The 17,318-nt window shown below is 36.7% G+C and overlaps 2 protein-coding genes across 2 annotated transcripts in view; one reads left to right on the top strand and one right to left on the bottom strand.

Annotated features, from left to right (window-relative positions):
• The window catches only part of Ddx1 (ATP-dependent RNA helicase Ddx1), a 31,754-nt gene extending 28,887 nt beyond the window's left edge, over positions 1 to 2,867 (bottom strand). The window contains exons 1-2 of the mRNA XM_071585705.1: positions 2,733 to 2,867; positions 876 to 927 (exon numbers count right to left, since the gene is read on the bottom strand). Coding sequence (XP_071441806.1) covers positions 876 to 927; positions 2,733 to 2,748 — 68 coding nt within the window. The 5' untranslated portion in view covers positions 2,749 to 2,867. The remainder of the gene's footprint in view (positions 1 to 875; positions 928 to 2,732) is intronic.
• Positions 2,868 to 3,298: 431 nt separating this feature from the next.
• Positions 3,299 to 10,960, top strand: LOC139687812 (translocator protein-like). The gene is made up of 4 exons (XM_071585124.1): positions 3,299 to 3,569; positions 9,965 to 10,085; positions 10,168 to 10,262; positions 10,507 to 10,960. The coding sequence occupies exons 1-4, from the start codon at positions 3,477 to 3,479 to the stop codon at positions 10,687 to 10,689; spliced, it is 492 nt and encodes a 163-aa protein (XP_071441225.1). The 5' UTR covers positions 3,299 to 3,476; the 3' UTR covers positions 10,690 to 10,960.
• Positions 10,961 to 17,318: the final 6,358 nt, after the last annotated feature.

Here is a 17,318-nt window from a genome sequence, read left to right as displayed (position 1 = left end):
TCATATGCTAGTCTTCTGGGGTTATTCAAGGGCAACCTCAAGATGATTCTCATTACAAAAGAAATTTATTAAATCCATTTTTGTGGTATCCACTACAACTTCAGGTAGGCATTTATTTGAATATCTTAAAATCCTTCCTCTCCCTTGTATATATATATCCTTCCCTGCTCTGTTTTTATTGAAAAACCCTAATCTGTGTCAGATAAACACTACATACCATAATTAAATTACCTACATCAGAGAGAATATTTACCTAAATGATCAAAGCCTAACCTGTTCCACTAAAAGTCCTCATCATTCTGCTTCCCAAATTTATGATGAACTTCCTCAATCAATTAAATCTCTTATTTCCACCACCACTTTTAAAATGAAAGTGTGTAAACTGTTACTCAGCAAGTTACATTCAAGTGTGGATGAGTTCTTTGATGACAAACTCAAAATGTTATATTATTTATTATCTCCTTGTATCTGCATTTCTTTTCTTCCTATTTTATGTATTTATCTTTTGTGTCTATGTAAATAGTCCAATACTGGAAAATTTCTTATGGCCATAATGCACAATCAAGCATTATTATTATTACATAAGCAAAATAATTATGCTAGGAAAAGACATTAAAGATATTATAAAAGGGATTACGTTTACTGAAATAACTAAAAACTGGGGTTGATTTACTTGGCCCACCTTGAAGAGGTAACTATGGTATGTACATATAAATATGGCCACACTAAATAATTGGCAACATACAACTTTTATCAATAATAACAGGAAATGACAAATTAAAACTAAAAGGATATAATGCTTCACTTAGCCTTTATGAAAACTTATAAACATATGCTATGATTAAAAAAAATTGAATATTTGATGTCTCACTTACATCCAGTCCATTTCCTCCACAGCTTTCCCAATTGCGGGTAAAACCCCCATTTCTGTAAAACATAATTACTGTTAGTTTCCCATTACACACACACAAAATACGCATAACATTATCCTTAAATAGGTAATGTATAGGTAAAAAATTAAAAACAAAAATAATACATAAATTTGTCACTGGAAAAAATTATTATTATTCTACCGGCTCGGGGCAATCTAGCTGGCACTACACACTAATGTACTCCTAATCCCCGACTTAAATGCCAAAGAATATCCATAAACCCCAAACTACATCCTAAAATAACTCATTCCTCCGCAATGTAAACTTTCTACCTCTCTTAATTTCATTCAGAAAACCAAATATCTTCGTCACTCTACCTCATTTGTTCTACCCTGTAATAACATCTTCCAATCCTATTGCCTCCATGTATCTCCTATGTCCTTCGTTCCTCAAATTTCTCCCAACAGCTATATCTTTTCCTCTAGCATGCCAGGAACTTCATTGTTGGTTTTCTTTTTCTTCCGATTTATTTTTTCCATTCTTCTCCACACCCGTATCTCCTAGGCCCCCAATCTACACCTATCTTCTGCCTCAGAACCACATATAACCATGCTCCACACAACAGTTGTCACTGGACCTTTCTTAACGAGATGTTCTTTTCTTATGTTGCCTTTCATCAACTTCACCATCTGCGTAAACACTTTAAACCTAACGCAATTGTTCTTTTTCGGAACCAATCTGCTCACCCTTATCAATACTTCCCAAATAGATGAACTGCCTCACCAATTCGTTTCAGTAAGTTTGTGATTTAGTAACTTTTTAACTTAAACATATATCTTAGGCCCTCTCCCTTTAACAAGGCATTTCGACGGCCAGAAGCTATCGTACGCTCTAGTTTTACACACCTTAACATCATGAACTTCTTCAAATTGTTACGTAGTAGTATTTAGGGGAGGCGACAGACAGCTAAGGTCATTTACGCCATTAGGGATTGACAGGAAAGGATGAAGTTTGAAGAGAAACCCGGCGTCGCCATTAGACTACTCATAACTAAAGGCGCCAAGGGGTCCGCAGCTTAACGTCTCATCCAACGGACGGCGTACTCACTCTAGATGCCCACCAAAAAGCACCTCAAGTGGGGATCGGGATACCACTGAAAAATATCCGGGATTGGAAACCGGTCCCTCTCGGTGTAACGCCAGTAGGTTAGCCACCGCACCATCACGATCTGCTCAAAGTTACGCCCCTATCAACTGTGGACTCATTAATTCTTCATTTATTTTGGCAAAATGAGTGTAGAATACATTATTTCCACTGGTTGATACCATAAATATTCACTATTACTTTTTTACACATTTAAGAATTACCAAACACCTCTATAAATTGATCATAAAATTGAAAAAAAGAGGAGGATGGGAACAGGAAAATTCTATTTACCTCCTAAATACTGGGGGAGGACCACGATATTTATCTTGTTTAAGGTTTATTGCTTTGTGAAGAACAAAAACGTAATTTCCCAACGGCTTCATTTCGGATTTTATTGAAATCCATCGCTTGTAACATTAATGAATAGTCTCCAATATATAATAAGGTATACTCAAGTAATTAACCACGCAGGTTTTAATGAAAAGGCTCATATAAATATAAAATGAAATCGTCTGCCGTACATATTCAAACCGAATTCTGAAACTTTTCTCCATTATTCTTTATCATTTCACAGAAGGCATATAAACGGATAGCTGAGGATATTAACAAGTTATAATATTTTTCAGCCGCTACGAGAATCCCTAATAAGTAATTGACAGTATACAGATTTCGAGAAGGAATACGAACAAAGGTCCATAAATTTATACTACTTGCCTTCAAATGCAGCCATAATAATTTTGAGAATTTATATGGATTTCTCTAGACAAAAATTTGATCTAAACAATACTTCCTCCAGCTAAATTCCAAAGAAGAAAACATCTATGATATATCACGACAGCAACGGCCGGTGCCTATCATCGCTATCGGGTGTTGTTTTGTTCTTTCTTTAGTGCAAAAAATATCCTTCTGCTCTCACCGGAGCGCTGATAGAAAAATATGACAAATCAATTACGAATTAAATTTGCGCATGTAACTACGCAATGAAGTATTAATGAAAACATTAAAATGTGTTAAATATAAAATCTATGTTTAATAATCGCTTGTTCAAATAATGCATACCAAATAAATAACTGTAGCGAGGCTAGTGAGAAAAATGTCTACGGTAAAACCTCTGAAGAAAAGATATGATAGTAACAATTTAAATCGTTGCCACAGCGTGAATATAAGAAAATAAAGAGTATATAATGCAATTCAGAAGTAACATTTTTCACTCCGATCATTTGACAAACTGCAGTTATTTTTGGGCTCCTCATTTACTGATAAAGACTTGGTAATGGAATTATCTGAAATACGTCATGGTTTTTTCTAATAAGTGCGAATTGATATGAAACGCACGATTTTTCTGATAAGGAATTAAAGTAGAAGTGTTCGAAAGTCATTTAAATATCGAAATCTTGGGCATCGACTTTGGGATAAAGTTGGCTACGCTTAAACGTGTACAGATATTAACTTATCGCAATGTGGAAAGCAATAGGGGCTATACTTCTTCCTCACGTTGGTGGAGGTCTAAACGGTGCACTTATTAAACCGGAGACAGATACATGGTATCAGGTAATCCTGAAATCATTTTGTGGAAAACCACACCGTTAATTAGAATTTTATTTTGTAGAATAATTCTTGGTTAATACAATCTTGAATATATGTTTTCTTTGATCCACGAGAATATTTTGTGTTTTCATTGCATTTTTAGGTCATGAAACGTGAATAGGAATTTAAGAATCCCCCACTCATGATCTAGTTGACTAGCCGTATACGCTGTACATATTTTTCAAATACTCTACCTTGGGCAAATGAAAATTTAATATTGTTATGTAATTATTCACTCTCTCAACAAAGAATAATTTGGCGTACAGTCAACCCGAACGCCAATGCAATACATTTGTGTTCTTCAAAATTCTATTGAGCAAAAATGTGATGTTATGATCAGAAAATTCATCTTGACATAATCCATATGTTGTGCCCATTTCTGGTTGGTAGTTAACGACTAGTGTTTAATATAACATCTTTACAACGAAATGGAAAACTACCGTGAAAATCAATCATTTCCACCTGCAAAATGAGAAATAGAAAAATTTCAGTAAAGATTTAATTTTATATTTGATAAATACCTGAAATGGGACCTGCATATGACACATCTAAGTAAAAAATTGAAATCAGTGTACTATCTACTTTCAATTCTGAAGGATGCTGTTAGTACGGATGTTTTAAAAACACTACTATGGTCTCTTTTATTCACTTGTATCATATGGTATCATAATCTGGGGAAGTGGGTCCTCAACTAAGTTAACTAAAATTTTTATTATCCCAAAGAAATTGCTTAGATCCATGTTCAATAAACCCTATAGAGCCCACTGCAGATCACGCTTTCAAAGCCTTGCCCTAAAAACAGTCCCTTGGGTGTTTATTTATTATTCAGTGATTTTTGTAAAAAAAACATGGCTCTATTTCCATCAAGTAATGACACACACACCTATGAGACTAGGACAAGAAATCATCTGTGTGTAGTGTCTGCTAGCATGAAAATGACGACTAAGCGACTTCGTTCTCTGGGCATCAAAATGTTCAGCAGGCTTCCCATTAGTTTAAAAAGTCAGAAATCACTCTATTTTTAAAAAGAAATTGTTTATGTACTCAAAGGCAAAATGTTTTTTGCATTTGAGTACATAATTACTCTCTTGGTGTCGTAATAATTTCCTAGATTTGAATATAGAGAAGTCTCACCTAATATATTTTGCAAATAAAAATAAAGCAAGCAAAGTACTTTCTATTGAAGTTGATGTGAAGGTGATCCCACAGGTACAAATTACCAAATTTTTGGGTTTCCAAATCAATTCTCAAATTTCTTGGGATGAACACATAAGTACTTTAACCAGTAAGTTAAGCTCGGCCTGCTTTTTAATAAGGTCCATTAGATCCACAGTTTCAGTGGCTGTTCTCTGTGCACTATACTATGGTGAATTTTATTCTCACATAGCCTATAGTATCCTCTACTGGGGTTCATCATCTAAGGCCTTGGCTATTTTCAGGGTCCAAAAAAGAGCCATTCGGCTAATGAGTTTTGCAAAACACAATGCCCCTTGCCGTCCCCTGTTTAAAAAATTGGATGTATTGCCAGTGCCATGTATTTATATTTTTCACGTAGTAGTACATACGAAAAGAAATCTATCTGATTATGTGAAAAATTGTGATATCCACAAATATTCTACTAGGCAGAATGAGCAGCTGCACGTTTTATATGTGCATACAAAAAATGCAGGTGCTGGCCCAAATTTTATGGGCCTTCAACTTTATAATAAACTCCCAGCTGAGATTAAGGCCCATAAAAGTGTGGCTGCATTTAAAGTTAATCTACTTAGGTTCTTGAAATTGAAAATGTTTTATTCAATTGCTGAATTTCTTGATAATGCCTGATATGTCTTGTATCCACAAATGAATTTTGTCACTTTCCCCTGGCGTGTCTTATATCAAGTGTAACATTTGTAGCTACTTGGTCTCAGGACAAATAAAATGTATTATTATTATTTTACAGTGTGAATGACTACGTCAATTCTGGGAAATATTGAATTTTATATTGCACACATAATTATGCACATAGGCGTAATTTTATTTTTTCTGGCTAGTAACTATTAAGTTACTGTACTTCTTGATGTACCCTATAAGAGTACATAATGTGTGATATTCTGTACCTTACTATGTACTTGTCAATTGGGGAAATAAATTATTATTATACCAAACATTTGAGAAGCCATGCCACTGCTTTCTTCATCGGTACCCACAGGGAGGGCTTTGGTCACCTCAAGATGCCTGTCATCACATCTACTCTGACTTTTCTCCGTTCATAAAAAAATGACAGCCCAAAAGATCCCTGTTTTCATCTCTTACTTGGTCTACCCCATCTTCTTTTTTCAATGCAGCCACTTCTTTGATGTCACTTTTCCTCCCCATATGACCTGGTCAAATCATCTTTTCTACAGTAATAAACTAACTGAAACACTGAAATTTTGTTATAGTTTTATTGCCATAAGCTTTAGTTTGTTTGCATCTTCTGTTTTCAGATGCTGAGGTTTTTGTTTTTCCTTGAACATTGATTCTAAGCCCCATGATTTGGTTTTCCTCCTCTCATTTGTTCATATCTTGAAACATTTCCTTGTAGAACTAGATTAAATGATGTCAGAAAGAAAATCATCTTGTTGCATTCTCAAAGTTATTACCTCAAAGGTTTAATTCGTCCTTCCTTCAATAAATGCCTTGAACTGAGGTCTTTTCACAAAATTTGATTAGTTTTTTGATTCTTTAAATCCCTCTATGAATTCAGCATCTTTCTCCAAACAATCTCATATAATGGTTTATGGAATCCAATGAATATCATATTTATTACATTTGTAATATTTCTCCTTGGTCTGTCTCATTGTGAAGACCTGATCAACTGTACCACATCTTGGTTGAAAGCCACATTGGTGCTTATCAAGGAGTGCTTCCATTGAGTATGAGAGAAGGCTTTGCAAGTGACATTTAATAATGTGACCCCCTTATATGTAGTATTCTGACTGCAGTTGCAATCATCCTTCTAGGAATTAGCACAAATAAAACCATTTACTGTTCCTCTGGCATTTCCTGTCTCATTTTTCACGTAGCAGTCTGTATAGCTTCCTAATTGCAGTCTTTTCATCCATACTTGAGAAGCTCTAAGAGTGGATCTTCTCCTGGGGATTTCTGATTTTGCTAACTTTTCACTGCTACCTCTACTTTCTCTGTGGGTGATTTTGAAACCTTGGGTTCTACATTCACATTGATTGGTCTCTTGCTCTCTTCTTACACTTTGTTTATATTCAACAATTCCATGAAGTACTCAGCCTATCTTTCCAAAACTTCTTCCTCCATTCCAATCAACTTGACCTTATTATCCATGCATGTTTTAGTGTTCAAAATGATCAAAAGACATTACTCGACAGTATTGGAGTATTTACTTAGACACGAATGAAAAAATTTGCACATAGAATAGGAAGAAAAGAAATGTAGATACTAGGAAATAATACACAAAATTACAGATACTAATAGCTGAGGGTTCGCATTTTGAGTTCGTCATCAAAGAACTAATCCACTCTCGAATCAACTTGCTTGGTAACAGTTTGCACACTTTCATTTGAGAAGTGGTGGGGGAAATAATAGATTTAATTGATTAAGGAAGTTCATCATGAATTTGAGAAGCAGAATGGTGAGGACTTCAGTGGGACAGGTTAGGTTTTGTCCATTAGATAAATATTCTCTCTGATATAGGTCATTTAACTGTGGTAAGTAGTGTTCATCAGAAACAGATAAGGGTATTTTTAATAAGAACAGAGAAGTGTAGGATTTATATATGCATGTACAAAGGAGAGGAAAGATTTTAAGATGCTCGAATAAATGCCTACCTGAAGATCTAATGGATACCTCAAAAATGGTTTTAATTGATTTCTGAGTTCCTTCTGGGCTAAATTTATTTTGTCATCAAATTAGTTATGTGGTATATCTACCTACATTGTGGGTGTTCAGTATTTCAACCTTTTTCATATACCTCTTGAAATATTCTTCTTTCTGAATGTTATTTGCTTGTTTTTTACTTTCTTTGTATCTTACACAATGTTGTCTTGTCCTCTTCTGAATCACCATAAATCCATCTATATCCTTCCTTTCCATGTTTTGCCTCCTTTCATCATCAAATCATTCATTGTCCCTCTTTCTTTGTACATAGTCTCTTTTGCATCTTTCCCAAGGTCTTCTTAATTTCAGACCATTTTCACTCTACTGATTAATTTTCAGTCAAATTTTGTGATCCCTCTTATTGTAACCAAAGTCTCCTGATACTGGGCAACATACTCAGGTTGTTATAGCATTTCTACATCTATCTGGAACACAGAAAAATGAGGTAAGGCTTGTGTACCTTATAAGATCCTATATTCATGAGTCTTTTCCAAAACCAAGCCTTTACCTAACATTTATCTGAATTGCATATGTGTCGACCTTGCATCAGTAATCAAAGAGACACCTTCTGGGCATCAACTTGTATTAATGTGATTGGCAACTCCTGTATCTTGTATTTTACAGGTCCCTTTATGTATGTCTTTTTGTATAAAACAGGTGCTTTTAATTATCAGCTCATTACCTTCTGCCAGCTGGCTTAGTGTATTTCCTTTTATTTCAGCATGTAAAGAGTGTTTTCCAGCTACATGCTGCAAGAACTCTTCTCTACCTATTTTTCGTGTTGAAATCTCTAAGGAGATACAACACATCACATTAAGTAGGTATCTTGCAGCATTTTTCCATTAATAGTCTATCATGGCATACATTAATCTTTTCATTGTTAGAATTATGCAGAAGTGCATAAGAAAAGATACAAGATAGTGAATAACCTTCATAAATCATCATTTGAGCCTAAATTTATGCATTTTATTTCTCATGGGGGTGAACCCAAGATAGCCTTATTATTGTTTCCGTGCTGATAATACCTGTTCCACCCCGTCCAGCTCTTGTTCCAAGCCCATGGGGATAATTTGGGGTAGCTCTTTTCATCTGCTCAGCCATGTTTCCTGCCTGCAGCATAGTTCTTACATTCCTCAGAGCCAGGGTTAATGTTGTATTAATTTTTTACATTCAAGAACATTTGTCAGAATCATTATTAGGAAATCCATCCATGCTCTGAGGCTTCTTTAAGTATTTCATAGCAGAGGTTTTACTGTTTTAGGCTGTTAGACCAAACTACCCCACAGGTAAGGAATCGGTGCGTTGACTTTAGACTTGCTCGTTAAGTAAATGTAAGAAATATGGCTACAGTAATTAAAATCAGTTATCTATAGCAGTTTAGGTCCTGTACCTAAACTCTAATTAGACCATGGCAATGAATTGACTCTATGCGTTAGCTTTAACGAGTGGGTATTCAAATACTTATTTTTAAGATCCTTAATGCCTAGAAAATAATCTGGCAAAATTCACAGGATTTATTGTGATAATGCAAGATTCTATATAAGTTTGAATGAGATGTTACTGATAGCTACAATGGTTCATGAAGGGATGATGTGATATCACAATGGATCTGTGAGTGTATTTTCTCTCATGCAGCTCTTCATTAAATGTACCATCAACTGGTAAAGTGAACCACTGATCTTCAGCATTTGATTTTTGAATGTAGAAACCATAACCTTTTCGCCAACCAACAAACAATGTTTCATGATGCTGCCACTGCTCCTATCCAGCTACTATTCTAAGGAAAAAGCACCAGTTGAAATGAGAGATATGTAGCACATTAGTAGCTGTGAATCCAGGAAGCAATTGTTGGGGTGGTACATTCAGTGGGGTATCAAATAATGTCTGTCAGGGGTGAATGCATGTGTCTGGGTGAACATGTAAAACGTTTTTTTTTCAAAACTCACAGTAATCAACCTAAATATCACATTTATTAAAAACTTCAAAAATTATATGGTGGTATTTTTTATTTAACCGAACTGTGTTTTTGAGTGTTGTAAACCATTCAACAACTCTGTTGACCATCTCTAAGTAAGGATTGGGGAGTTCCTCCACCATCCCCTCATGGATCTATCAGTGGAAATTGGAAGATTCTTAAACTTCAAAAAATACTCCCGAAGTAAAAGTGTACTTTGGAAATCTATGCCTTTGGGCATCCTTTACATGTTAACAACAAATAAAGTTATGGACATAGCCAGGATTTATGTGAGGGGGGCAAGACACAACCCTGTCATTATCTTGCCTGGCACTGTCTAGCAGATTCAGAATGAAATGTCAGAACAACAGTTGTTTTAAATTACTTTCTTTTCACTTCTGAGTCAAATCATAATGAAACTGTATGAAATGTTATTGCATTAAGTACCATTCACTCTTATTAGTTTATCAATTATAAAAAAATGTAAGTCAAATGCTTGCAATAGTTGGTTTAAGTCCATATATTATTTCAGGCACTTAAGAAACCTTCATGGCGTCCACCCAGTAAAGCTTTTGCAATAGTTTGGTCATCCCTGTACACTGGCATGGGCTATGCATCATATGTGGTCTGGAGAGACGGTGGAGGCATCAATGGTTGATATAGTATATGCTTATGATTATCCTTTGCCTCTTATTCCATTTTGAAGTCAAATAATATTTAATTAAACAATTACAGGTCCTGCTCGCTTGCCTCTAACACTCTATGCCACCCAAATGATGCTAAACTGGAGCTGGTCACCAATCTTTTTTTGTTTTCATAGCCTGAAGTGGGTAAGTGTTTAAGTTCATAAATAAATTAATGACTGCTTTATTTTTGTGCAGCCCACATTGAATTGGAATTTTAATTGTATTTCTTCATCACTCAAATAAAGCTTCTTTCAGGGGAGTCGTTCGAAGCCCAGGCATATGCAGTGCATATAACTCTATGCAGTTAGCATTAGGCCTACTTCAATTAGGCAATGCTTATGGAGTTTATTATTGTATCATAAATATTTGAATGACTCTTCTATTTCAGAGCATGGTTGACATAGTCTTTCTATGGTGCAACGTTGCAGCATGTGCTTATGAATTTTGGAAAATCAACCAAACTGCTGGAATCCTAATGGCACCTTACTTATGTTGGCTCACCTTGGCCCTTTCACTTAACTATTGCATATGGAGAGACAACAAAGAAATTCAGGAGCCCAAGAAGCAGTGATTGATGCAGACAAAATATTGCCATTCATAAGAGCAAAGAGTGAGAATTAGCTCTTCAATAAGTGAGCAGTGAATGACAACTTCATTGTAAGCTTCCTAATACTACCACCCTTTTCACTAGTCCTGTAAGCCAGATAGAATCTGCCCATCCTGGAATCATGTACTAAGTGATTCTCATTGTATGCTGACATTTATCACCTTTATCTATAAGTTATTGTATTCCAGCAAAAAGTGCAATAATGAAAACTATTTTAAAATATATTAAATAAAATTAATGTAACTATTGCTCCTAGGAATTCTGTGATTTTTTAATATTACATTTTTATCATGTTTCTCATGTCATTAATTTTTTCACAGTATGTTTGTATCAGATCCCCAATAGCTCATGTGTGTGCATTCTAAAGGTAAGCACAATGAACGGGCAAAGGGAGAGAAAACCATAAAACCACAAGATGATTAGAAAGATAGATGAGAGAAGGAAATGAAAGAACGTAAACACAGAATTAAGTTGAAGGTAGTATAAAGAACTGTATAAAAAACAGTGGCTGGAATCTAATCGGGCAAAAGAAGCATAGTAATAGACAATGGATATGGAATTTTTACGAAGGAAGGATTAAATAGATAATCAAGAAAGAAAGGTGAAAGTACTTTCAAGAAATAAGAAGGGAAAAAACATGATGACACCCAAAGATAAGTCAGGAAAATTAGTCATTGCACCAGGAAAGATTTAAGAGATATGAAAGGAATATACGTATAGAAGGTGACTGGTACCACAATGATCCATTACTAGCTGGATGGGAATACTTTTATCAAAATCTGCCATATATAATGCAAGTAATACTTTTACATGGAAAAGATATTATGCCCATAGTCTTACACATAGAAAGAGAATATGATGTAGATGAGGATAGCTTAGGTCCAAACATACTTGATAGCAAGATAGGAAGGGCATCAATGGAATTGAAATCAAATAAGGCCATGGGGTTAGATTACATTCCCAGAAAAACTACTAAAGGGTTTAGGAAAACATAGGAGGAGGAGTTTTTATGGACTGATTCTTAGCATTTACAAGGGGAGGAACTTGGCCAGAAGATTTCAACAGATCAGTTACCATCCCAAAAAAGAGAAAGACAGCCATGCATGTGAGGACTGCAGAGCAATAAGTTTAATTTTGCATGTAGTTGAAGTGGTTCTCTGGATCATCAATAAATGAATGGAGAGCAGAGCAAATGAATCTGTGGGATGATTAGTTTGGGTTCAGAATGGAAAGAGGCATGCACGATACCATAGCACTAATGAGTCCACTAATATAGATAAACATACCCTTAAAATACAATCAGGATGTATTTGTTTGTTCTGTAAATATCAAGAAATCATTCAATGGAGTGGATTGGTAGGAATAATCAATATATATTGCGGAAAACAGGAGTAGAATGGAGGATAGGAGAATTATCCACTAGCACGTGGAACAGTTGGTAGATGATCAAGTTTTTGCTAACCAGTCATACTAGGGGTTATGGTCACTGCTGAGCTCATTAGAAAAGAGAAAGACTGAGTCAATTTTAAAATAGAAGGGCAAATACAAGAGCATGAGGAGCAGTTTATCAATATCATAAGTGTTTTGGACCACATTGGTCAAAGTAGTTGGGACATAAGAAAGAGAATGGTGTTCGGCAAAGAAGCTTTCCCAAGGAGGAGGTAATTGATGCTTGGGACATGAAGTATGTTAAGAAAATGCTTGAAATGATATGGAGCATGGTTTTGCGCAGTGGGGAAACATAGTTGTTGAAGCAAGATAATGGATTGGGTGCTTTGAAATTTGGGTGTGGAGAATAATGGAATGGGTGAAATGGATAGAAAGGAAAACCAATGAGGAAGTACTAGCCATGGCAGGGGAAGAGAGATGATTGTTGGGAGAAAGCAAGAAAGATGGATCCAGGGCATTTTGATTGGAAATGGGATGTTGAAGACTTTGATAGAGGGGAGAATTTTAGGCAAGTGAGGAAGGGGTTGAAATAGGATGAGCATTTTGAATGGTGTGAAGGGAGGAAGTAAGTATGTGGAGTTGAAGATGGGCTTATTCCATCTTTCTCATCGGAAGGAAGAAAACTGAGGAAACATATGACAGAAAGGTTGGGTAGGGCATAGGAGGAACGGTTGCAGTAGAGGGGGAAAGGAAAGGTTGGTTTTTGGGGGAGGTCAGCCGGTGTGGGGGTCAATGGAAAGAAGGGTATACACACTGGTGGGCAAGGTTCAGGCTCCCAGGAGCCAGATGCATGCCAACTTGAGGGTTTTGAGTTTTGGCGGTGAGTCTGAAGGGGGAAGGGAGGAAATAATTGCCACATGAAAACAATCGCTAAAGGAAGTATTTTGGAGGGAGGTATATTTTGGCTCTGGTAGAGAGGTTAATATGAAAGAAGGTTTTTATGAGGGGCAGTGATTGTTGATGAGGATCAAAATGAAATACACTATGTTATCCCACAGAAGAGCTTTATTGTACGACCCGGGTTTCGTCGAAGATCGACATCATCAGGTACAGAATATTCCCAGTCTAGGTTTAAATACATTTTTCAAACTGTGAGAAGGGGGGGGCTGGAGGGGGAGAGGGAGGTTTGCAAAAATCGTTAGGAGGTGATTGGGATGAGAGGGAGAAAGGGTTAGGGTGTGGAGATGAGTGTCCAACTTGGGAAGGTACGGCGGTTGACGGTGAGGGGAGGGGAGGCACCACAGGTGGTAAAGCACCTAGGTACTTACCTAAGTTAAGGAGGGGGGAATGGGAAGAGTCTATAACATCGTTAAGGAGAATATTTGACCCGGACACATTTCTTAATATTTCGAATTTCTCTAAACAGTCGAGCTTGAGTCCCTTATTTTCCAAGTGTAAAATTTTAGGTCTAAAATCACTCTGATGTTCCTCTTCAAGGAGGTGTTTCGCGAACAAGGAGGCGGGGTTATTTTTGCGTAAACACGCTTCATGTTCCTTGATCCTTTCCTTGAATTTACGCCCTGTTTGGCCAATGTATATGGCAGAGCACTCGTCACAGTGTAACCTGTAGACCCCACTTTTTTCCATGATATCCACCCTATCTTTGGTATGGCAAATCATGTTTTTCAGATTGGACCGGTTGTAGAAGGCGAATTTATATCCGGGCATGAGTTTCATTACTTGGTGGCTAATGTCTCCTTTTGGTCTATTGTAGGGCACTGGTGTTGATTTGTGCATGGCAGAGGATTTTGATAGGGGCTCAATAGAGTTCACTGCATCAGATAAATTGGCACATCATTTTAAAGTAACAGAGGCACTTTTATGTAATATGTTTGTCTTTTTTTTTTGGTTTGTCAGAATGGGAAGAGGTCCTTGAGAATGTGTTTGAGGGTCTGAATACCCGGTAAGTGAGTGGCGCAAATGGAGAAGGTGTTCGAGATGGTATCTTTGGAAGGTTTGAGCAGACGAAAGTGTCAAATGATTTTTATTAACAAGGGACTTAAGGTAAATGCAGTGGAGGAGAATGTATAAATTGCTGAGGAAACTGTCAAGGGTGTTTGGATTATTACAGGTTCAGTGAACACAGGTGGAAGGTGATTGTGGAAGAGAGCATTCAGTGTGCAATGGGTGATAGCTGGTGTAGTGGAGGTATTGTGGTTTGTCAGTGGGTTTAATGTGGACAGAGGTTTGGCATTTTTGATTATTGAGAGAAATTTTTACATCGAGGAAAGTGATTTCTGAGATTGAGTAGATGAAGGTGTAGGGGAGAGAAGAAAAGCCTTGGTAGAGGAAATGATATTCTTAGGGGGATTCATGCTATGCGGCCAGAGAAGGAGGATATCATCTAGATATCTGGCCCAGAGAAGAGGTTACAGGAGGTAACCGGAGAGGAAGTTTTCTCAATGAGGCCAAGGTAGAAATGCTCAAATGTATCGGGCTGAATCTACTTGCCATTGCACATCCTTTGACCTGTAGGTAATTATAATATAATATTATATATAATTTAATTATAGTAGTTGTAGTTTTAGGGGAGGCGACCGAAAGCTGAGGTCATTTGTGCCATTAGAGATGGAAGGGAAAGGAGGAAGGGTGGAGAGAAACCTGGTGTTAGCATTAGCCTACTCTTAACTAATGTCACATCCGATGGATGCTCACTCAAAGTGCTCTCCACAAAGCACCTCGAGTAAGAAACAGGATTCCACTGAAAAAGATCTGCTGTCTCCAGGATTCAAACCTGGGCCCTCTGGGTGGGAAGCAAGTACATTAGCCACCACACTATCTTGATCCCCATAATATTTATTATGAAAGTAGGTGTTGTGAGTTAGGATAAGGGGAGAGAGAGTCATAAGAAATTCAGTGCTGGGAATATCTGGTGTGAGGTGATCAGAGAATTAGTGGTGGAGAAATGAGAGACCTTCAGAGTGAGAGATTGAGATGTTGAGAGTTGCAACACCTATTGTGGCCATGATGATTTGGTATCTAGAGGGACAGAGATTGAGGGGAGACAGTTGAAAAAATGGTGTCAACATGTGGCAGTAGAGAATGGACCACATCAGTTAGAGGTGATGTCCGACAAAGGCGGAGAGTCTCTCTGTCAGCAAGTTATGGGAAGAAACTTATGGTCAGCATGGGATGTCAGCTTTATGTTTTCTGGGTATGATGTCAATGTGAGGAGTACATGAGTAAGGTTGAGTGAAGATAGAAATGTCAGTGGAGGAGAGACCCGCGAAGGTACCCGTATCTTTGAGGAAGCCTGGAACTCTTGAGTCTTTGCCTGGAACTCTTGAGTTTGGTTCATTAGGTATGGGGTCATGAGAGGTGGTGTCAAAGAATAGTTTTTTTTTACTTTATTGATGCAGTCTGCTGTGTTAAGAACAACTACCATGGAACCCTAATCGGCTGATCTGATTACCAGGATAGAATTGTGGGTAATTTTTCTTAAGGCTGCATTCTCAAGTGTAGATAGGTTGCAAACATTGCAATGCCCATTCATTTCTTGTCGACATTAATGACATGGTCCTAAAATGTTACTCCAAGGCTTGTTAGCTCCACCAGAGCACTTGAATCTCCATGACAAGTAAAGTTTCTTTGTACTTTCTGGGTATTGGAAAACATTCAGTGCCCTAAAGGGTGAAATAGCAGACAATATATTTTCAGAATTCATTTATACTGTTAACTAGAAGATGAAATCTTAATCACTTCTCAGGCTCTTTCCATGTCAGCAGAAAATCTTGAATTTATGGTCTCAGAAGAAATAGGCAAGAGAATTTTCAAACAATGCGTTATTTTTAGAACATGGACTACCGTAGCAACTGAGGTCCCAAATCTGGATCACCTGATGGTTTGCATAGAATATAAGAATTACATTTTCCCAAAGAGAAATAAATGTTTATGCTTTGAAGAAAACATTTTATTCCCAACAGGTTTTTTATTTTGTTTTCTCTTCTTCCAAAAATGATAAAATAAGAAGTAGCAAAGTAGTATGACAAATAAATAGGAGGCTGTTGAATCACCATGTGAATTTTGTTAGGAGACCACTTTTGGTTACAGAGATGCTGATGACCTATTGTTATTGAAACCACTATTAATGTATGATAGTGAAAATATAGCCAATAATTCCGTCATTCTTATAGGTCAAATACCACAATGTATACACAAGATCCAATGTCAATAATCTGATATGTGAAAGACAGTCCATCATTCTCTAATAAGAAACAGAGTTGAATTTCGGCACTCCAGTGGTATGCAATATTACCCTATTCCACAGTTATCAACCCCACAGTATGTGTGATAGATGAGCTCACCCTGTTTAACAACAGGTGAAAATCACTCATCAGGTTAGGAGGCATTCATCCCTGAGTGGTTTCCCAGGAAGATCTGGTACTCGAAAAATCACGCGCCTTAATCAAATCTGAATGGCAATTTAGGTACTAACAGCTATTCACTGAATACATTCGTAGCTTTCTCCATAATGGTACCCATTTTATCTATTGAAACAGAATGCTTCACGCCACTTGCCTGATATGAACGAAAGAGAGTTTTTAAAAGAGGTAATATCGACATAAGAGTACAAGGAACATTACAGTTAGGATAATTGTAGAAACTATTCCAAGGAAATGACAAGGTGATCGTTAGTAAGTTAGCATCACAAAAAATATCAAAATAATGTTAATAAACATTGCAACATGTCAATGTACAGTGATTTGGACGTGGCTGCAAAATCTGCAACAGTGTGAAGGTAACATCTAAGGAATTAGCGAAGGATATTTACGTTTTTGCTGAATTCTCTTTCGACAGTTAAAACATAAGCATACAAAAGATAAATTCATTGCGGAACAAAGAAGTGTTGAAAAATCGTTCGGGTATTATTTAATAAATGGTAGCATAATAAGTAGGGTATAATTGAAGTAATACGATATTAATTTTTAGAATGTGCATATCATCATATAGTACGGTGAAATCATCTCGTAATAAGATGTAATACGTCAGTATTTTAGGTTTCCCAGTAGCCGCCAAAGCGACATGATTGCCATCCCAAAATATGCACAACATGTAATAACTCAAGCTTTTACGGTCCCATTTGTATTTATTTGTGAATTCGAGTTCGAATAAGTTGATCATAGAGCGGAAAACGTCGAAAATTC

Source organism: Hetaerina americana, unplaced genomic scaffold, assembly GCF_022747635.1.
Source record: "Hetaerina americana unplaced genomic scaffold, ioHetAmer1.1.p SCAF_2, whole genome shotgun sequence".
NCBI classification, from domain to species: Eukaryota; Metazoa; Arthropoda; class Insecta; order Odonata; family Calopterygidae; genus Hetaerina; species Hetaerina americana.
This window is presented reverse-complemented; position numbering and strand designations above follow the sequence as displayed.